Here is a 23,005-nt window from a genome sequence, read left to right on the forward strand (position 1 = left end):
TGCTGGTGGGACGGGTGGGACATGTCCCCGCCACTTTTTCTCAGGATCGATATTGCCCCCACCACTTTTGAAACATTATGAGGCACAGATGTAATACAAATAAATAAAACATCTCCATTTAACAGAGCATTAATTAACATAGTTAGACGATCTAGCGCTAAAATCTGTTGTTTTTGAAATCAAGCTGAACGCTCGTTGCCGCTGCTATCAGTTGCATGGATACAGTGCACAGTGGCTTGTGCACAGTCTTCACTCGGACGCGCTCCAAACTATCGCCGTTGTGGAGACTCACAAAACAAAATGCACACTTTTTTAAAAATAACTCCACACACCAACTGTAATTGCAAAATTATTCACTTAAACAAACATCAATGCGTAAGAGACAGTCTGAGAATTAAAATGATTTATTTCTTATAAGAAAGGTTCAATTGGCCCACACAGTGTACAGCCCTGTGAGGCAAGTGAGACCCGGAGAGGAGGGAGAGAGCGGTTTTTATACAACTATCTCAAGGTCTGTTCTTCTGCCCATAGATAGACTAAAGTTCAGTTCTCTACTGTCAGGAAATAATAATAATAACCTGAACGTTAGGGTTTGGTCATGCTCTCTTGCTTGCTCTAAAACAGGACTGTCCTTTGACCTTTGGGGTCAAAGTCCATCCTTCTCTTCCCGTCCACCCAGCTCACCTGCTCACATCAATCAGTAGCAGCAGCAATTATTGGTTTGAAAGAGAAAGGATAAAAAATCCCATAACAGCTGAGATGATAATTGCTGACAGGTCTCACTTCACTCTTCTTCTTCTTCTATTCCTTTCCAGCAGACTAGGCACTGTTAGTGCATTGCTGCCTCCCACTGGTGATAAAGACATTTAGGCTCCCCCTTAGCCTATATTTTCCAATATAGGCCCATAGCCTTTAGGAAGTGAAATAGTTCCAATGCTCTTTCTGTTTGATTAGGACCATCACCCATCAAAGTTTTAACAGAGAATAGATCAACTCCCAGAACATTTAGACCAATGAATAACTTTCTCCTTTCCTCAGCATATCTCGGACAGAACGTGATGACATGCTTGACAGACTCCTGGACTCCACAGACTGGACACTTGCCGACCCAGTCTTAATCGGGCCAACTTAATCTGATCCATCCGAGGCAGGATAATTATATTCCCAGGGTTGACTACTGTCTATGACACTGTCTTACATGAAAATGTGGAACATAAAATCCAAAGCCCACTTTATTACTCTCAGGGTCTCTAGATCCATTTGTATAAATATCTATGAAACTATTCCATAATTTCCTAAGATGCTCCTGTACATAGTTAGCAACATTTCCTACACTTCCTTCCTTTATTAAAATTTTAATAGATATCTCTACATCAGCCTCAGGCAATAACCAATGAGGGATAGATGGCCAGTAGACAGAAGGCACCATTTTCCTTTCATTAAGCTTAAGCTCCTCTGCGTATGTCTTAACAGAATGTAAAACACTATATCTATTAATTCTACTCTCACCCTTCCTAAACTCCCAACACTCTGCTAACAAAGAAACTGAAGGAAGAGCTGACCCAAAGCTTTTAATTTTTACGAAATAATTTAATGCCAATTTTGCACGTCGCAGCCTTAGCATCATGCTTCCACTAGCAGCAACAGAATCAGCGTTGTTCGGAATGCCCCAGTACATATCCTCAAAGCCCTAGATTGAACCACATCTAACTTATTAAGCGTGGACCTAGCTGATGATCCATATACAAGACACCCATCAGCATAAGATTCCTGTCTGCACCCCAAGAGCACCCTGCCAAACACCTCAAAATATTAATAACCTTTCCACATTTATTCACCATTCTACATACATGTTCTTTATACGTTAGCTTTTCATCTACCCAGACCCCAAGAAATTTAAAGGTCTTAACTCCCCCAAGAGGCTCCCCATACAACTTAAGACCTAGACTGTTTAAATTCCTTTTCCTACCATATACTTTGTTTTTGTCAATGATAGTCTAAAGCCCCACTTATCACTCCAAGCCTGCACCTTATTCAAAGCACACTGCATTTGTTTAAATAAATACCCAGTATTACGGCCTCTTTTCCACAATGCTCCATCATCTGCAAACAAAGATCGCTGAAATCCACTTCCTACCTCATCAAACATATTATTAACCATCATATTGAACAGGACTGGACTGATTACACTACCCTGCGGAGTCCCATTATCTACAGACACAGAGTCAGAAAAGCTCCCTCCTACTCTTACCTGAATACACCGTGACCTCAGAAAGTCCTTAATCCAATTAATCATTCTGCCCCGAATCACTGCATCATACAGCTTAATGATTACTCCTTCTTTCCACAGCATATCATAAGCCTTCTCGATGTCAAAAAACACACCTACCACCACCTCTTTATTTACAAGGGCTTTCTTGATATCATCATCCAACACTAAAACTGAATCCATAGTCCCACGACCAAGTCTGAAACCATTCTGATATGTAGAGAAAAAAATCTTTCTTTTCCAATCTATATACCAACCTGTCAGTAACCATCCTTTCCATAATCGTACAGATGACAGCTGTAAGAGCAATTGGTCTATATGATCCAGGGCTTTTAGCTTCCTTACCAGGTTTTAAAATCGCCACAATTACTGCATGTTTCCATTCAGCTGGAATTGATCCTTCCTCCAACACTGTACTAATCAATGCCAAAACCTCCTCCAATGCAAAGTCATCCATATGCTGAAAGATCTCATATCTCGCCTCACTCAGTCACGGCTCGTTCTAGCTACCGTTCACATGATGCCAGTGTTGCCAAGTCCGCAGTCCCTCTCACACCCCGAAATGCGTTGGCTATTTTTTTAATTCAATTGGCGGGTTTTGTTGTGAAAATCTGGCGACCCTGCATGACGCATGTTGCTCATCTCTCTTTACAGCATGTCTCTCAGGTGTTGTTAAGAATTTGTATGACAGTTTAGGACTAAGGTCCGTGATCGTATCGGATCGGATTATACTCCCGCGATTCATACAATATCCGATCCAGTGATTTTGGCCAGTATAGGACTAATACCGATACCGAATATCGGATCGGCGCACCGCTAATATTTACCACCACAAACTTTTGTAAAACAGGCTTTGATGAAGCAACATAAAATAATAGAAAATATTCACAGATTGTTTGACAAAATATATCTCTGTAAAGAATAACGCAAGTTAAATGCAGCGACAGACAAAAACACATTTTATTTTCAGTAAATCTGTCTCAGTCCATATGAACTCAGTCGTTTATAGCTTCATTTCAGGCTTTGGCTTCTGTTCTGTTTTCAAAATCCATTTTTGATGGAAATGGGATGCCCATCTTCATGTAAATTATGACTGATTCCTGATCAACATTTTATAACTGATGGCAGTTATTAACAGAAATACTGTTATGCAGCAGAAACACTGTCAGTGTGAAGCTTTACATCTGTGTCAGTTTCACTTTTATGATACTTATGCTTGCAATGTGAAAGAAGGCTTTTTTCAACTTTTGTCAGTGTGAAATATTTGTAAATGTAAATTTTATAACCATTTCATTTATATACTTTTAAAGATGTTTTTTTTTTTTCAACTCTAGTCAGTGTAAAATATATGAGATATATATTCTCCTCACTTCCACTGTCCCAGCAATGAGCTCAGGAATGCGAAGGCTATCATTCGTCTCACACACACACATACACACACACACACACACACACGGAACATGCCTGTGGGTGCGCGATAGAGAGAGAGAATCACTCCTTTTTCAACTCCCTAAAATCTTTTAATTCTTCATCTCTCTAAAACATGTCGGTCGATTTTTTATTTGAAAAAATTGGCTCAGTAAGATATTTATTTTTAAGAACTGATTGCTTTTTTCAACTTTAGGAAGATATTATTTTATATACTTTTAAATGAACTGAATGGCTTCAACTTTAGTCAGTGTGAAATATACAACATTATTAGAAAAATCTCTTTTTCTCACTACCCCAGCAATGCGGAGGAAGGGGGATTCCGTAAAACTGGCTGTCAAACCATTGATCACCACTACATGACACATTATATCCCAGGCTTTTCTAACCATCCGGCAAAAACTAAAATGTTGCCGCTACATGACATATAATAACCCCGGATCAAAGCCAACCGACAAAATGACGTATCATGTCCAGATCAACAGGTCAAAACTAACTGTCAATTTGACGTATCATACCCCAGATCAAAACCAACTGACAAAATGATGTATCATGTCCCGGTTCTCAATCCATCAAGTCAAAAACGAACTGTCAACTTGACGTATCATACCTCGGATCAAAGCCAACTGACAAAATGGCGTATCATAGGAAGTTCAGTAGGTCAAAACTAACTGTCAACTTGATCGATCGCTAACAAGGGCAAAGGTTAATCCCTGACCCCCTACACCGGTAGGTCAACCCCCGGGGGGGAAGGGGTGGGGCTAGGTCAAAGGTCACCATCAATCATCTCGACACAAGGTGCCGGGTAATAACTACTATCAGGTAACAAAATGGGCGCATGCTGCTCAGCATAAGACACAACATAACATGACAAGTTGATGGAAACACGAATTGCATGCAAAACAGAACAAAACACCACACGCGGACAGAAGAGCGTATGGCCAGAGTAAACTCACATAACAAGTAGTCCATGGGCCCAGGCCACAATTTTCACTAATTGGTACCACCCAAGATGGCAAATTCTAGTTTGATTTTTTTTTCAGTCCATATCTCTAGATGATATTTCAACATGATAACCTTTTGTAAGTGGTAGCTTTGTCACAGAAATTAGCCTTCAATGACCGTTGAGCCAAAGAACTGTTGAGCCAAAGAATGAAAAAATCTTGTACCTTTATTTGAACAGAACATGTCATACAAAGAAAAACTAAATAATTATACCTTATTCATGAACTTATTTGGCCATTGCAAAATGTTTCTGTTTATTCATCATCGTCATCATCATCATCATCATCATATTCAAACAGTTTCATGACATCAGTATTCTCCTCCTCCTCCTCCCTCTGATTGCTGCAGGTTTGTAGCTTGCACTTTAATTTATTGGCAAGACGGGAACAGTCGGGAAGCTTGCAGGTCCGTGAACACTTGCAGGCCATTAGCTCCAGAACAGCCATTGGTGCTGGGGGTCCCCGCATTCAGTCTAACATGAGCATACCTGAACAAATAAGTGGGAGATATTTCTCATCCATTTCGGTGAGGTGTCCAAATGTCAAGATATTACTTATAGATATTTATATAAGACATAAGACATCCAGAAGGCAGACAGGGGACCATTGTTATCTCTAAGGTAGCTGAGGAACTCATTGAATCGTGTCAGAATGCGTTGACATGAATCTTGCTCGAGGGTTCCCTCAAATCTTGTCTTAGATATTTCTTCACACAGGTTATGGACTGCTTGCAGAGTTGCTTCCAAATGAATAAGATCTTCCTGACCATGGATTCTGTTCTAACCATGGATGAAAACCTTTCCATGCTAGTCTCAGGAAAGCCTCATAGAGCAGCTTGTGGAGCCTTACTCCTCGATTATACCTGTGACCATCAGTAACCCCTGAGATTGAGGCTACGTTTACACATAGCCGGGTATTTAGAGAAACGAATATTTTCCCCCTCTCCGTTTTCAAAAATAACATCGTGCAAACACCCGAATAATAACGCCGTCGAGCGCCATCATAACTATGCCAAACCTATGGGCGGCAGTGTAGGGAGAAGGATAAAGCCATGCAAGCCAATCAAAATCCTCAGAATCGACAAGAGAGAACCTAAAACCCCGTTTCTCCCAGTTTACACGGCAACACATAACTGGCGTTTTCAGAAATCTCCACTTTGCCCGGAGTTTTTAGAAATAATCATTTTCTGTGATAAAAACGGCATTTTCGTGTAAATGAGAGGGCAGAACGCAGAGAAATATCTGCGTTTTCCCATCGTGTAAACGGGGCCTGAGCCATCAGCTATCACTCCTGCCTCTACACAAAGGTCTCTTAAACCAGCTCCTGCAAACCGTTTTCCAATTGTTGCCATGAAAGTACAGGTGGTATGGAAGACCCCCATTCTAAGGATGATGTTCTTGAATACCTCCTGGTGTTTTCATGTAATTTCTGCAGCTTTGGCATATAATGCCTGGTCAAAAACAACAACAATGTTGTTGAGCTGCAGAGACTTCATGATGCTTATTGGTTAAGTACCTCATGTACTGTTGATAACTGTGTAGCAGGAGCATTGATTGTGGGCAAATAGCCTATACTATATTCTTGTACAATTGTATCATTGTGGGTGAGGATGTTTAACCCAGTCCAGCTGCAAACATCTTTGTTGGAAAGACGAGCCATTAGCCACACGTGGTTTCTGTCTGCTGCATCCTGTAGAAAGGAGGCATGATTAGTCTCAACTGTCTGTATAACAGGAGGATTGGCACGTTCTCCTGCATTGTAAATGGGAAGTACCATCTCTACTGCTTCAATGCTTCTCTTCTTGGTTTTGGGGATGCAAGGCAAAGCTCTGGTCCCAGCATTATGATCAGCAATAGGCTTTGTTTGCACAGCAATTCCGTTCACTCCAAGTGATTTCCCTTCACCACTGATTGTCTCCTCTAGTCTGTCTATATCCACTTCCTTCCAAGCACCTCCACTTGCTGCTTGCTTCTGAAGGCAAAGGTCTGTGTCAATTTCTTCTACCTGAGAATATGAAACACCATGGCCAAGTCTATTCAGTATCTTCATCAGTTCCACATTTCCGATGAGTGACTTGACAGCTCTGGGATGGGTTATTACCTACTTTGGATAAACCTGTTAGGAGTGTCTGGAGAAACTCCACTAGAGATGTAGGAGTGCTGTTCATCATCTCAAGATCTGACGCATGTGGTGGCCATGCTTGACTAATATCTTGGTTCCGAATATCACCTGTGATCTTCAGTGCCACTTGCGATATGATGTCTTCGCTAATGCTTGAAATTTCAACCGTCTTAAACTACTTCGCATCTCCACACACTCATCAATCTATTTTTAATTACTCACAAAGTTCTTATTTTATAAAATAGGTATCAAATGAAAAAGTGGACCTTCTGCTTCACAGTGATGCTAGTAGATTGCTGGTAGAACAAAGATGGTCTGAGTAATCTTGATTTGAAAAATCTAATTAAAATAAAACAAAGTTGCAATCATCGGTCATTTCTTCACTCATTTTCCCACTGCAGAGTCATAGCTGAATAAGTTGAGAAGTGCTTGTAGCCTCCAAGGGTAACGCATATCAAAATAAACAGCAGGACTCACCTTTTCAGATGAACATAGTGGCTTATCTGTACAACGAGGTATGGAGGAGTAATCTGAAACTTTTGAAACTAGCACCAGTCGTTGTTGTTGTTGCATAATATTATTTCATATACAGTACATACATATTTTTTCAAATTGCTAGGTCATGGATTGTCCCACCATCATGGTTCTGATATCACCAGATTACAGACAGTCTTGTCTATCCATATCTGAAAAGATACCCCCCTTAACATCAATATCTTTTGAGATAGATTTACAAATATAATAATTTAGTAGATGCAAAAATATTTTTCTTTAATATGAAGGCTAATACAAAACGTATACCACATATATCATGTCAAATGATGGCAGATCTGGATAGCCCTGACTGTGCTGAAAAAATAAACATATAGCATGTATGGCTACCTCTTATAATAGACTTCATAGAACCTGCGGGGCAGATACTGTAGGACGATAATGGCAATAATAATGATTGTCCCAAAATATTAGTAAAGCTACTCATTTGAAAAGGTTATCATGTTTCAAAGTACTTATATGGACTCAACAAACAAACTGGTACCAAAGAGATTTTGCCACCTTAGGTGGTACCAAATTCTGGCTTGGCCCATGGACTAAAGACAGAGTGCATGAGAACAAGCGAATGCTCATCCGGTGCACTCACAACAGAATAATAACACACAGAGCATTAATGTCTGAATCCCAACACAGAACCAAAACCAAACTAGACATGAGTGCTGTTATCTGAACACCACGCTTTGAACATGAAACAAGGCACACAGACAAGAGAACGCACGCTCACACAAATACAAGACAATACCGAAGTGTCAGGGCTCTGGCACAAAACCAAGAATAAACTAGACCAAAGTGACAGAACCCTGACAGATATGTGACAGCATTATAAACTGACATCTCTGTTATTGATTTGTGGTGCAGAAGCAGCTGAAGGAGACGCAGAGGTCGTTCCAGCAGAGGATCCAGCAGAGAGAGAAAGATCTTCAGCAGCTGAGAGAGGCTGTGGCGTCTCATAAGGTGAGTCTGGAGAAGAAGAGAAGTTTGAGAAGTCTCATTCAGGACTCACTGAAGCTCACTGTGTGATTGTGATGTGTGTCCTAACAGCGCTCTGCACAGACAGCAGTGGAGGACAGTGAGAGGATCTTCACTGAGCTTATCCGCTCCATTGAGAGAAGCCGCTCTGAGGCGACACAGCGGGAAAAGACTGCAGTGAGTCGAGCTGAAGGACGACTGGAGCGACTCGAGCAGGAGATCAATGATCTGAGGAGGAGAGACGCTGAGCTGGAGCAGCTTTCACACACACAGGATCATATCCAGTTCCTGCAGGTAACAGAGATCTAGAAGAACAGGATCATAGTGGACTTGAGCAAGAGACTCTCAGAGAAACATTTCATGAGAGCAGAATGAGCTGTGGACTGCAATGTTTCCAGGAATTCTATTTGTTGTGTTATATAATATCAAGGTAGATTCTAATCTGATCATCTTGATTTAAAATAGACTGCAATGTTGCCAAGAATTCTGTTTGTTGTATTATATAATAATATGGTAGATTATCATCTGATTATCTTGCTTGAAAATAGACGACACTTGTGAATGCATTTCAGCCCTGGAAATCTCTTAGGAAACATTTTCTGAGCTCTTTCTTCTGGGAGATATATTTAGCTGCCAAACTCCACTAATGCAACAGTTAAAAACGTCTAGAACATATTTTTAAAACCTTTTTAAAAACAAATTTTCCCTTCTGAAATCTTACATAATGGTGAAATTGATGGTACCAATTTTGAGTAATGTTCACCAAAGTTTCTTCAGGTGATCTTCAAATCTGATGGATGTGCAGTTTCATAATTGTTTGACCGTTCCCTTGAGGATCGCACCCATGAGTATCTCAATCTAGATCGCATGGTACACTACCCTGATTCCTTATATTATGCCGGGCTCAAAGAGCGGACAGAGGGGTCTTTGCCTGTGGTTCCCCCTGCACAGTGGGTGAAGAGGAGGAGGATCCCTAATACGGTGGTCCCGGTGCTAGCACTCATTGACCTACATATTCTAGAATGGACTCCTACCCATGCTCCCACCCTTGAGGTCTTTTCTTCTCCACCGGTCCCACCAGGCCAAATTAACTTTCTGGTTCCCAATAATTCCCTGGCCTTTCCTCTGCTGGTCCCACCCAGCCTCCTGGCTCCTGCGTTCCAACCATGGAGTGTCACGGTTGATGAATTCACTGACTGTTCCTTGCGCTGTGTTTATGTGTGTGTATGTGCACGTGTGTGGGCGTGGTCGCTGATTATCCTCCCGGAGAATCAGCGACAGGTGATACTCGTTTCCAGTGCCTATTTATACTCACCTCATGCGTCTTGTGTTTGTCAGATCGTTGTTTGTGGATTGTCTAGCCTGTTCCTGTTCCTTGGGTCCCAGTCTGTTCTTGTTGGATGTTCGCCTCGTCTCTTCGTCATCGTGTCTCGTCTTCACGGAGGATTCGCTACACACTGACCGTGCACCTCTGAGTTACTCACACAAGCCTGCGTTGCCAACGCTTCTGTTCCTGCTCTGTTTCCATTGGATTCCGTGAGTTCGTGAGATCGACTACATCAGACTGAGACTCTGTTCCGGTTATCTTCCTTCCTGTGTCTGAGGCTGGCTATCTTACTGTTCAATAAAGACCAGTTTTACTTGCACTTGTCTCCTCTGTTCACTACCCGTAACAGAACGATCTGACCGTCATGGAGGCAGCAAGTACATCCGAACTCGCGGATTATCTCTCTCACAACTCGGCACGGATGGATCAGCAGGAGGAGAATCTCACCACCACAAGTCGCGCAGTTCAGCCGTTGGTAACGCAGGTGTCTGGGCTCACCCAGCAAATCCAACAACTAGCCATGCCCGCTGCGCCAAACCCACCGCCGCCCCCACCCCCCGCTCCTCCCGCACCTAACCGTCCACAAGAGCCCCGTTTACCGACGCCGGAGAACTATTCGGGTGAGCCTAACTACTGCAGAGCCTTTTTAATCAAATGCTCTATGTTTTTTGCCCTACAGCCCCAGACATTTTGTATGGAACAGTCGAAGGTGGCGTTCGTACTTACCCTGCTGTCCGGGCGTGCGGCTCTGTGGGGGACGGCGGTGTGGGAGAGTCAACGAACATGCTGTTCCTCGTTCGCGGCACTCTCGGAAGAAATGAGGAGGGTATTCGACCGAGCAGTCGCAGGGAGAGAAGCGTCTCGTCGGCTCGTGGACCTCACTCAGGGAGAAGGATCTGTCGCGGAGTACTCCATTGAGTTTCGTACCCTTGCCGCAGAGTGTCGCTGGAACGAGGAGGCGCAGTGGGATGTCTTCCTGCATGGGCTGGCTGACCGCATCCAACGCGAGATTTACTCCCTGGATCTACCAGCAAGTCTCAACGGATTGATTGACCTGGCTCTGCAAGTGGACGCTCGCCTGCATCGTCTGGAGCAGCGCAACCGTTCCATTCCGATTCCCAGAGATTATGGATTCCACCAAACAAGTGGTCGTGATGCGGTCAGCCCCGTCATCAATCATTCCGAAGAATTGTCTTTTCTGCTCCTTGACTCCCCCACCATCCCCATTGTCCTCGGTCATCCCTGGCTCGTGCAGCATAACCCCAGGGTTAACTGGGGACATAATTCCATTTCTGCCTGGAGTACTGAGTGTTATGGGTCTTGTTTAATGTCTGCTGGTTCGTCTCTGTCCAGTTCTGTCTTGCAGGAGGAGCCGGTGAATTTGTCAAACGTGCCCGCTGAGTACCTCGACCTGAAGGAAGTGTTCAGTAAGTCCAGAGCTACTTCTCTTCCTCCGCATCGTCCCTATGACTGTGCTATAGATCTTCTGCCAGGTACGTCTCCGCCTAAGGGCAAGTTATACTCTCTTTCTATTCCCGAGAGGGAGGCCATGGAGAAATACATTTCTGATTCTCTGACATCCAAGTTCATTCGACCTTCCTCTTCTCCAGCGGGGGCGGGGTTCTTTTTTGTGGGGAAGAAGGACGGTTCCCTGCGACCGTGTATTGATTACCGGGGGCTGAACAACACCACGGTAAAGAATACCTATCCTTTGCCGTTGATGTCTTCAGCCTTCGAGCGGTTGCAGGGAGCCGCGGTCTTCACCAAATTGGATCTACGTAATGCTTATCATTTGGTCCGCATCAGGAAGGGAGATGAATGGAAAACCGCTTTTAATACCCCCAGGGGGCATTTTGAATATTTGGTCATGCCTTTCGGGCTGTCCAACTCCCCAGCGGTTTTTCAGGCACTCGTCAATGATGTGCTGAGAGACATGGTAGACCAGTTCATATATGTCTACCTGGATGACATATTGATTTTTTCTTCGTCTCTCCAGGAACACGTTCAGCACGTCAGACGAGTGCTTCAGAGGTTGTTAGAGAATGGGCTTTTTGTCAAGGCGGAGAAATGTGCTTTTCATGCACAGTCTGTTCCTTTCCTAGGTCACATCGTCTCGTCTGAGGGAATGCGTATGGACCCCGACAAGATTAAGGCCGTGGTGGATTGGCCAAGTCCAGATTCCCGTAAGGCCCTACTGAGGTTTCTGGGGTTTGCCAATTTTTACCGACGTTTTATTCGTAATTTTGGCCAACTAGCCGCGCCTCTGACAGCCTTGACCTCCCCCAGGACGACGTTCAGGTGGTCCGATGCAGCCGAGGCTGCATTCGCTAACCTAAAGAGCCGCTTTGTTTCCGCTCCTATTTTGATAGCCCCTGATCCATCACGTCAGTTCGTGGTGGAGGTCGATGCGTCAGAGGTGGGGGTAGGTGCGGTACTCTCCCAACGCTCTCCCTCAGACGACAAGGTGCACCCTTGCGCGTTTTTTTCTCATCGCTTGTCGCCTACCGAACGTAACTATGACATTGGTAACAGGGAGTTGTTGGCGGTCAAGCTTGCGTTAGAGGAATGGCGACACTGATTAGAGGGGTCGGGGGTACCTTTCATAGTCTGGACTGACCACAAGAATCTGGAATACATTCAATCCGCTAAAAGACTCAATTCCAGGCAGGCTCGGTTGGCCCTTTTTTTCGGTCGTTTTGATTTTACTCTCTCGTACCGCCCGGGTTCTAAAAACATCAAACCCGATTCTTTATCTCGTATTTTTTATCCATCCGCACGCCCGTCTACTCCCGAGTGCATTTATTCATCCGAGACTCTATTCATCTCCACACTCTCATGGGAGGTCGAATCGAAGGTCAAGACGGCCTTAGAAGGGGTAACGCCTCCACCCGGAGGCCCACCGAATCGATTATTTGTGCCGGAGGGGTTGCGGTCCGACGTTATCCGGTGGGGTCATTGTTCTAACGTAGCATGCCACCCAGGAGTAAACCGCACTAACTTTCTGGTCAAGCAACGATTCTGGTGGCCGTTGATGGCTCGCGACATTCGAGATTTTGTTTTGGCTTGTTCGGTCTGTGCCATTGGTAAGACTTCCAATCGACCCCCAGATGGGTTACTCCAACCGTTGTCTGTCCCTTCGAGACCCTGGTCCCATATTTCGCTAGATTTTATCACCGCCCTCCCGCCCTCTCAAGGTAAGACGGTTGTTTTGACCGTAGTGGACCGGTTCTCGAAGGCGGCTCATTTCATTCCCTTGGCCAAATTACCATCTGCCAAGGAGACAGCGGTGACTGTCATTGATCACGTCTTTCGTCTACATGGCCTCCCGACGGACGTGGTCTCTGACAGGGGGCCCCAATTTGTGTCCAAATTCTGGCAGGAATTTTGTAAATTACTGGGGGCCACTGTCAGTCTGTCCTCGGGTTACCACCCCCAGAGCAATGGTCAGACCGAGAGAGCCAACCAAGATTTGGAGAGAATGTTGCGATGTGTGGTATCCAAGAATCCTTCCTCCTGGGGTCAACAGCTTTCTATGGTGGAGTACGCACACAACTCGTTGCCAGTGTCATCTACGGGCCTATCACCGTTTGAGTGTAGTTTAGGGTACCAGCCACCTATTTTTCCCAGCCTGGAATCCGAGGTCGCGGTTCCCTCCGCTCACGCCTTCGTCCAGAGGTGTCACCGTACATGGACCAGAGCCCGTGAGACTCTGCTCCAGGTAAGGGCACGCACCAAGGTTAAGGCCGATCGCCACCGGTCAAGACCTCCCGTCTACGTCGTCGGTTCCAAAGTGTGGCTTTCTACCAAGAATATTCCTCTCCGTTCCGTGTCGAATAAATTAGCTCCTAAATTCATTGGCCCGTTTCCTGTCACCAAAGTCATTAGTCCGGTGACAGTCCGACTCAAACTGTATCCTGCGTACAGGAGAATTCATCCCGTGTTCCATGTATCCAAATTAAAGCCCGTAATTTAATCTCCCATTAATCCGCCGGTCCCGGTTCCCCCACCGCCGCGACTCGTAGATGGGGAACCTACTTATTCGGTAAGTCGTATTCTGGACTCAAGGCGGAGGGGACGCGGATTTCAGTATCTGGTGGACTGGGAAGGTTACGGTCCAGAGGAGAGAAGTTGGGTCCCTGCTAGGAACATCCTGGATCAGTCCCTTATTGATGATTACAATCAACAGGTAGGTTCTCCTGGGAGCTCCAGGAGGTGCTCCTAGGGGGAGGGGTACTGTCACGGTTGATGAATTCACTGACTGTTCCTTGCGCTGTGTTTATGTGTGTGTATGTGCACGTGTGTGGGCGTGGTCGCTGATTATCCTCCCGGAGAATCAGCGACAGGTGATACTCGTTTCCAGTGCCTATTTATACTCACCTCATGCGTCTTGTGTTTGTCAGATCGTTGTTTGTGGATTGTCTAGCCTGTTCCTGTTCCTTGGGTCCCAGTCTGTTCTTGTTGGATGTTCGCCTCGTCTCTTCGTCATCGTGTCTCGTCTTCACGGAGGATTCGCTACACACTGACCGTGCACCTCTGAGTTGCTCACGCAAGCCTGCGTTGCCAACGCTTCTGTTCCTGCTCTGTTTCCATTGGATTCCGTGAGTTCGTGAGATCGACTACATCAGACTGAGACTCTGTTCCGGTTATCTTCCTTCCTGTGTCTGAGGCTGGCTATCTTACTGTTCAATAAAGACCAGTTTTACTTGCACTTGTCTCCTCTGTTCACTACCCGTAACATGGAGGTCATCCAAAAGCCGCGCAAGTTCTGTCCAGCTCCTTCCTTTCCGCTGGCTTCATCCAGCTTCCATCCAGGATTCACCACAGACTTCCGGACCTCCGGCTGTGCCTCAGCCCTCCACCCCTTTGGCTCCACGGGGCTCCCACCGGATCTGCCTCTGTCTTTTCTATAATTCTATAATTTCAATTTACGCAATAGAGCTATGACTTATGCATATGATTTAGTTCATGGGTAACACTTTATAATAACATTCAATTATAAGTCATTTTTAAGTTATTAATTTTGTTTATTTAGTTTATTTAATTTTAGTATTTAGTTAATGATGAACTAATCATTTTCAAAACATGACTATACTTCTTTATACTGATTAATAAAAGATAAATATGTTGTAAATTATCTTAAAAAATAGTAAATCATGAAATAATCAAACATCAATAGTAGATGATTAAAGGGTGGGTTCAGAATTTTGGACATCGGGCCTAATTTACAAGTTAGCCTGAGTGTTATTTATCCGTGGAGTCAGTTTAAAAAAAAATCATCCCGTCCTTCTAATTGCATAGTTTGCCGGTGCTAGGCTAGCGCGAGTCAACGGTATCTGTTAGCCTGCCATTAAAAACAGTTTTACCCACTCCACAGTCCACCAAAAGCAAATAAATTATAACGCCAGACTGTCGATGTACATGTCTGTTGAGAGAATAATGTTAGAAATCAAAGTACCCTGTCATCTCATTGCAATAGTTATACTTTGTTCCCTTTATTTATTAGCACAGTCTACAGCAGCGGCGGAATGATATGTAGTTACCTAGGCAACCTAGAGAGGTAGTGAGAGAGAGAGGTAGAAAGAGGTAGTACAGGTAGTCCCGACTGTAGTGCGCTTCGGTTCTGTCTTTACTTTTCGGCGTAGTACTACTAACCGGAGCAAAGTTAAATTCCGCTGCTGCCGAGAAACTAGTTCCTGTAAATGTAATGGGATCATTCAGATGCAAGAGTACTTTGATTTCTAACATTATTCTCTCAACAGACATGTACATCGACAGTCTGGCGTTATAATTTATTTGCTTTTGGTATACTGTGGAGTGGGTAAAACTGTTTTTAATGACAGGCTAACAGATACCGTTGACTCGCGCTAGCCTAGCACCAGCAAACTATGCAATTAGAAGGACGGGATGAATTTTTTTAAAACTGACTCCACGGATAAATAACACTCAGGCTAACTTGTAAATGAGGCCCGATGTCCAAAATTCGGAACCCACCCTTTAATGTTATAAAGATGGTATTAGTTGATTTAATAATCACTTACAAATTATTTAAATATTTATGTTAAAATTGTTTTAGTATCATTATCTCAATAAACAATGGGTAATCATGAACAAATGATGAAAAAAACATCAGTAAATGATCAGTATATTACGGTGACCAGGTGGGGACATGTTCGGTTCATTTAGTTTTGTTGTAGCCACATCATATTAACTTGTGGGAACGTGTATAGTGTAAAGCCTTCTTCATCCCTTTCGGTCAATTTTGTTGTTGGCAACATGTGGAGTGCCTCAGTAGTCCTATCCTTGCATGGCAGTCTCTGCCGCAATTCAGGCAGACAAAGCTGGATGGCAGGTTGGAGTCATGGCTTGGTTTTCTCTCCTTCCTGTGACTTCTTTTGTCCTTCAACTGCTGGAGTCTCTTCACTTCTCCCCTTTGGATTCCATCACTTACGCAGTTTGACAAAATAAGAGGGATTGTACTGAGCCCCCCTAGTCCCACTTTGTCAAAAAAATGTATTATAACTATCTCGTGGCCTCAAGATAAGTAACTCGTGGCCTCAAGATAGTAACTCGTGGCCTCAAGATAGTAACTCGTGGCCTCAAGATAGTATCTCGTGGCCTCAAGATAGTATCTCGTGGCCTCAAGATAGTAACTCGTGGCCTCAAGATAGTAACTCGTGGCCTCAAGATAGTATCTCGTGGCCTCAAGATAGTATCTCTATCTTGAGGCCACGAGATAGAATCTTGAGGCCACAAGTTACTTATCTTGAGGCCACGAGATAGTTAAAATAATTTTTTTTTACAAAGTGGGACTAGGGGGGCTCCGTAGGATTGTACAAAATGCATGTTATTTTTTATATAGTACTGTCCTAAATAAGATACTGTATTTTACATTTCATTTTCCTTTATTTTATGTGTTCTCTTTTCATGGTAATGCAACTGTCACGCTGTGTGTGGGTTGAAGAAGGACTCACAGGCAAAAGCTCCAATTGCAACAATTTACTCAAAAATAATAACAGGCAGGTACAAACAGAAGGGTTCAGGCAGGCAGATAACACACTAACACGACTATATAAGACTAACAACCGACAAAGACTGAATGAACTGAGGGAACTAAATACAGATACAAATCAAACATAACAAGGTGAAGACAGGTGACACAGATGATGATAACGATGAACAGGTGGATGATTGAGGGAGTGAGTTCAGGTGTGGAGACAAGAAGGATTCTGGGAAGTGTAGTGCAGACAAGGACAGACAGGTGCAGACGAGGACTGTGACATTACTCCCCCCTCCCGGTAGGCGTGTCCTCACGCCATAGAACAGGGGTGGGAGGGTGGGCATCCTGGAGTCCGTGACGGGAAGGCGGACCGGGTGCAGGAGGATGGACTCCAGGATGGACCAGGCGGCCATGGCGGAGCAGGACGTGGGCGTGGCCAGGGCGGAGCAGGACGTGGCCAGGGCGGAGCAGGACATGGGCGTGGCCAGGGCGGTGAGGACCCTTCGGGCGGCCACGGCGGAGACGAACCCTCGGGCGGCCACGGCGGAGACGAACCCTCGGGCGGCCACGGCGGTGAAGCCCCTTCGGGTGGCCACGGTGGAGAAGCCTCTTCGGCTTCGGGTGGCCACAGCGGAGAAGCCCCTTCGGGTGGCAATGGGTCCTTGGGGCACCCACGGCGAGGGCCTATGCCCCCCCCCCAAAAATTAATGGGGAGAGTGACAGAGTCATTACTAGTCTCTGGACTGGACGGAACCAGCGGTGAAGGGGTCTCTGGGCTGGACGGAACCAGCGGTGAAGGGGTCTCTGGGCTGGACGGAACCAGCGGTGAAGGGGTCTCTGGGCTGGACGGAACCAGCGGTGAAGGGGTCTCTGGGCTGGACGGGACGTGAACAGACTCTGGCTGGGCCGGCGTGTCGTGAAGCTCTGGCTGGACGGTCTCTGGCTGGACGGTCTCTGGCTGGACGGTCTCTGGCTGGACGGTCTCGGGCTGGACGGTCTCGTCTCGGGCTGGACGGTCTCGGGCTGGACGGTCTCGGGCTGGACGGTCTCCGGCTGGACGGTCTCCGGCTGGACGGTCTCCGGCTGGACGTGGAGCGGCGAAGAGGGCCTTGAGCTGGGCGGAACCAGCGGTGCAGGAAGCTCTGGACTGGACGGGACCAGTGGCAAAGGAAGCTCTGGGCTGGACGGGATCAGTGGTGGAAGCTCTGGATCTATGCTGGACGGGACCAGCGGTGAAGAAGTCTCAGCAGGATGAGACTCACGATTATGCTTCAACGCCCACTGCACATACTTCACAAAGTTCCCCCGAGGCCCATCTCCGGGCAGGCGTGCCTTGGTCTCAGCATTGAGACCTGCCCGGAAGAACACACTGAGGCTGGTGTCATCATAATGAACATATGGTACTAAGTACAAATACCTCAGTGTGTGGGCCTCGAGGGATAGATCCTCCTGGGAGAGAAGCAGAATCTCTACTGCTGCAAAATCCATTCTCTTTTCTTTTTCTTGGTCGGTTGTTCTGTCACGCTGTGTGTGGGTTGAAGAAGGACTCACAGGCAAAAGCTCCAATTGCAACAATTTACTCAAAAATAATAACAGGCAGGTACAAACAGAAGGGTTCAGGCAGGCAGATAACACACTAACACGACTATATAAGACTAACAACCGACAAAGACTGAATGAACTGAGGGAACTAAATACAGATACAAATCAAACATAACAAGGTGAAGACAGGTGACACAGATGATGATAACGATGAACAGGTGGATGATTGAGGGAGTGAGTTCAGGTGTTCAAGAAGGATTCTGGGAAGTGTAGTGCAGACAAGGACAGACAGGTGCAGACGAGGACTGTGACAGCAACACGAAATGCCACAACAACAATTTAACAAATCCAACAAACACGACAAAAAATACATTCCATGACAAGAAGAACAGGAGTAGGATGAAGAAAAAAAATCTTAGAAACTCCTACCCCATTCTTATAATAAAAAAGTTACAAATTAGATGGCCTTACCGACATGACAAAAGATAACAACAACAAAAAATAACAAAATAGCCCAGACCAGATATAATCTACTTTCAATTTTAACATTTTTTTTTAATCCTTTTTTATTATTATTATTAATTCTGCTTACACAACACTAAACAAACAAAAACAACAATGATGCAATGATGACAACTCTGGCAATGAAAACAACAACTAGACCATCATTGTTGTTATAATTTTAACAATTTTCACATTCATCTTTATAACAATTAAGTATCTTCTGTTCATACTTGTATTTAAATTGTAGAATATTTGAACAACATTTAAGATAATTTTCTAGAAAATTTCATCTTTTCATACCAGAAACTGAAACACACATTTGTTTGAGGGTATTTACAGCAAAAGGTTGTTTAAAGTCATTATTTCTTCTGCTTGTCTCACTTTACAGTAAAAAGGGTTTGCAGTCCATGCGGTAACAGGCAGTGTTTTGCTTTATAAACAACTAATAAAGATTGTAAATCAACCAAATCCTTCAATTTGAGTAGGCCTGACTCTAGAAACAGTCCTGTAGTATGTTCTCTTGGAGCATAACATAAAATATGTTTACAAATAGTCCACAAGAAAAATAGCTGACTTTATAAAAATGACTCAAAAGTTGTATGTACCCTTGATTCTTCATACTGTGTGTCGTTACCTGGATGATCTACGACTGTTTTTTTTTTTTGTGATGGTTGTTCTTGAGTCCCTTATTTGTCCCGAGCAGTTAAACTGCCCAACATTCTTCAGCAATATCTTGCACATTATTTGGTTTTCCAGCATCTTTAACATATTTGAACCCTTTCCAACAGTGACTGTATGATTTAGAGATCCATCTTTTCACACTGAGGACGATTGAGGGACTCAAACACAACTATCAAAAACTTTTTGAATTTGAAGATCAAGGTAAATTGTACTTAATTTGTATTCCGCGAAGCATGTACGTATCTTCTGTTGCTTCTGAAGGGCAGTACTAAATGAAAAAAAAATTAAATAAATAAAAAAATAGGAAAATTTGGATATCTTCATCCGGATCAAAAGTTTTCACCCCCCATATGTGAGGTGATTGACGTTACCTCGACAAAATGATCTTGTGGCCACAACTTATTACCATGTTCCCACAAGTTAATATGACTTTCCCACGAATTAATAACCCGTGGCCACGACAAAACGAAGTGAACCAAACATGTCACCTCCCGGTCACCATAGTTTATAATTTATTGATGTATCATGAATTTGTAAGACAAACATGCAGGTCTGCTAAAGCACTATTTTTAAGATAAATAATTTATTTGATTTCAAGTGAATAAACATTTTTGAATGACTTACAGTCAGGAGATTATTTCATGATTTAGTGAAGTTCACAACGTAATTTCGGTAGGAGTGAACCCATCTAATCTTTCAATTAACTGCCGGGGCATATAAGCAGCCGCTCACCTTGCTCTGGCATCAGCTGTTTTGGAATCCCTTTACCTCTCTAAATCCACCAACATATTTTAGGCATCTTGCTACCATACTCATAATCTAAGCATTAGTAGTCCCACTGGGGGGTATATTTAAGTTCAAGTTGAAACTGCTTCCTCGAGCCCCTCCACTGCGGAGAGCAAGCCAAATATGCTTAACCTTATTACACTGAACAAAATTATAAACGCAACACTTTTGTTTTTTCCCCCATTTTTCATGAGCTGAACTCAAAGATCTAAGACTTTTTCTATTTACACAAAAGGCCTATTTCTCTCAAATATTGTTCACAAATCTGTCTAAATCTGTGTTAGTGAGCACCTCTCCTTTGCCGGGATAATCCATCCACCTCACAGGTGTGGCATATCAAGATGCTGATTAGACAGCATGATTATTGCACAGGTGTGCCTTAGGCTGGCCACAGTAAAAGGCCACTCTAAAATGTGCAGTTTTATCACACAGCACAATGCCACAGATGTCGCAAGTTTTGAGAGACCATGCAATTGGCATGCTTACTGCAGGAATGTCCACCAGAGCTGTTGCCCGTGAATTGAATGTTCATTTCTCTGCCATAAGCCGTCTCCAAAGGCGTTTCAGAGAATTTAGCAGTAAATCCAACCGGCCTAGTGTCGGAACTCGTATTATATGGGTAAAGGAACTTGTGAACTAATTTTTAAAGATAATTTACATCACATTTGTAGATTGATAGCATACCACTTATTAATCATTTATGAATATATAGTCATGTTTTGTAAATGATTAGTTCATCAATAACTAAAAACATTTAACTGAACATTATTGTAAAGTGTTAGCAGATTAAGGTTATTATTATTTAAAATATTTCATATAAGATAGATGTTGGTTATTTTACTGTTACAGTTACAGTTACATGTTACAGTTTATACAGTTTATATTACTGACCTTTAGATTTTATTTATATATATAATTTCAATATACACTAAATATTTGGATTCATGATAGAAGTCTTTCTAAAATTGTTTAAAAATGATATATTTCTGATGCTAATATGTGTCTTATGCTTAAATGTTCTTAGCACATGGTGATTTTCTGCTAAAATGCAGTGTCATTATGTTAACTATTTCACCTGTGTCTAGAAACAACCCTCAATGTGACACCACTGATGCGCTTGATCTGTTACATTTATGTTATTGGTAGATGCTTTATCATCCAAATGATTTCCTAGAAAGTTCACACATAGTGTAAATGGCAAACGCTAGAATTTGTAGCTCTAATGTCATACAATGAATATGAGAAGGGCTGGATTGAGGAGAGTTACTAAAGATTAACAAGAGCCGCACAAATCTGACCGTAGAGCAGGTTATTGGCTGAAGTGTGGAGGTGATGAGCTATGATTTCTTTTTTCTTTAGAGTTTCCAGTCTCTCTCAGCTCCTCCTGAATCTACAGACATAAATGACAATCACTTCAGTTCTCTCTCTTCTTTTGATGGCGTGAGAGAATCTGTCCGTCAGCTGAGAGACAAACTGGAGAATTTCTGCAAAGAGGACATCAAGAAGATCTCTGACAGAGGTAAAGTCCTGGAGATTCTGCTCTCAGAAATGATCCTCCATCATCTCAGATCAAATTAGAAATGTCTTATGAACAGATGCAAGGATCATTTTCTCTTGACATGATAATCACACTCTTCATGTCTGTTGATTTCCACAGTCACTTTCACCAACATTGTTCCCAAGACCAGGAACGATTTCCTACAATGTAAGTCACTAAGAAAACAAGCAGAAAAACTCACTGAATGTGTTCATGTTCTTCCCGTTGAAGGTGAAAGAAAACATGACAGAAAAGTTTTAGAGTTGTTCATGTAAATGATGATTTGCACAGGATATCTGGTAAACTGTACTAAGACACTGCTGATATATTGAACATAAAGCTTCAAGAGCATCGACCATGCTCTAAGCAATAACAGAGAGGCTTCAGAGGAGCCTGCAGCATGATGTTACTCTAGGAAGCTAGGACACTGATTTAGCTAAAAGTGCTAAAAACCTAGCTTGACCCGGAGGATCCCCTTCAAGGTGGCCTGCTTGAGGGCCAACTACTCGGTAACGAATCTAGAGGCAGCAATTGAATGGATATAAACTAGAAGAAAGTTAAAAAGTACAGGACAAGCGGTCAGTCTGTGGACGCGGCAAGAGCGTGCAAGTGGTTTTTCTCTTAATATCCAGTTCTCCTGTTACTCAGTTTTGTATTTGCCACAAGGTAAGGCTATCTTCGATTCTCTGCTTATTTTTAAATTTTAGAATCGCAAAAATCTGTATTTTACAGTTTTTCTCGATTGCTAAGACACATTTCTTGAAAGCTGCTCTCCTTTTCTCTAAACTGTGAACACAAAACCCAATTTTCAAGCTATATTCACAAAACCTCAGACTCTTCTTGCAAAACCAAACTTTCACCTCAAAACAGTTCAATCTGTGCTCAAAACTGAACTATGTTGTCAAATCGTGCCCCAAGTCAATCAAAATTAAAAACACTACTGAACAGTCACTAAACACTTCGTAGAAAAATAGAAAACACAATGCTCAGGACATGAAGCTGGAGAAATAAATGTTTAGTGTTCACGGCTAAATGCATGTTGCAAAACAAAAAAAACTGTGCATTTAGCACTTGTACAAAAAGACAAAACAGAAATCTTGTGCATTTACACGTAGCACTTGTAAAAACAAACAAAAATCTTATGCGTTTGCCACTTGTGTACAGTAAGCCCATGTAAAAATAAAGTACAAAAAAATACAAATAAGTGCATTACTCAGCCACAGCATCATGTCTCCGTACTGGGTCAGGCCACAGGACTTCATCCACATCACAGGCCACTTTTGTCTGG

At 43.4% G+C, this 23,005-nt stretch overlaps 1 protein-coding gene across 1 annotated transcript in view; it reads left to right on the plus strand.

Annotated features, from left to right (window-relative positions):
• LOC130069986 (tripartite motif-containing protein 16-like) overlaps window positions 1–23,005 on the plus strand; it is a 42,545-nt gene that overhangs the window by 1,722 nt on the left and 17,818 nt on the right. Inside the window, exons 2-5 of the mRNA XM_056234215.1 lie at window positions 8,233–8,328; window positions 8,416–8,637; window positions 21,540–21,699; window positions 21,838–21,885. Of these exons, the coding sequence (XP_056090190.1) occupies window positions 8,233–8,328; window positions 8,416–8,637; window positions 21,540–21,699; window positions 21,838–21,885 (526 nt within the window). The remainder of the gene's footprint in view (window positions 1–8,232; window positions 8,329–8,415; window positions 8,638–21,539; window positions 21,700–21,837; window positions 21,886–23,005) is intronic.

This window comes from Rhinichthys klamathensis, unplaced genomic scaffold (assembly GCF_029890125.1).
Source record: "Rhinichthys klamathensis goyatoka isolate OS25496 unplaced genomic scaffold, OSU_Roscu_1.1 h1tg000018l_1, whole genome shotgun sequence".
NCBI lineage: Eukaryota > Metazoa > Chordata > Actinopteri > Cypriniformes > Leuciscidae > Rhinichthys > Rhinichthys klamathensis.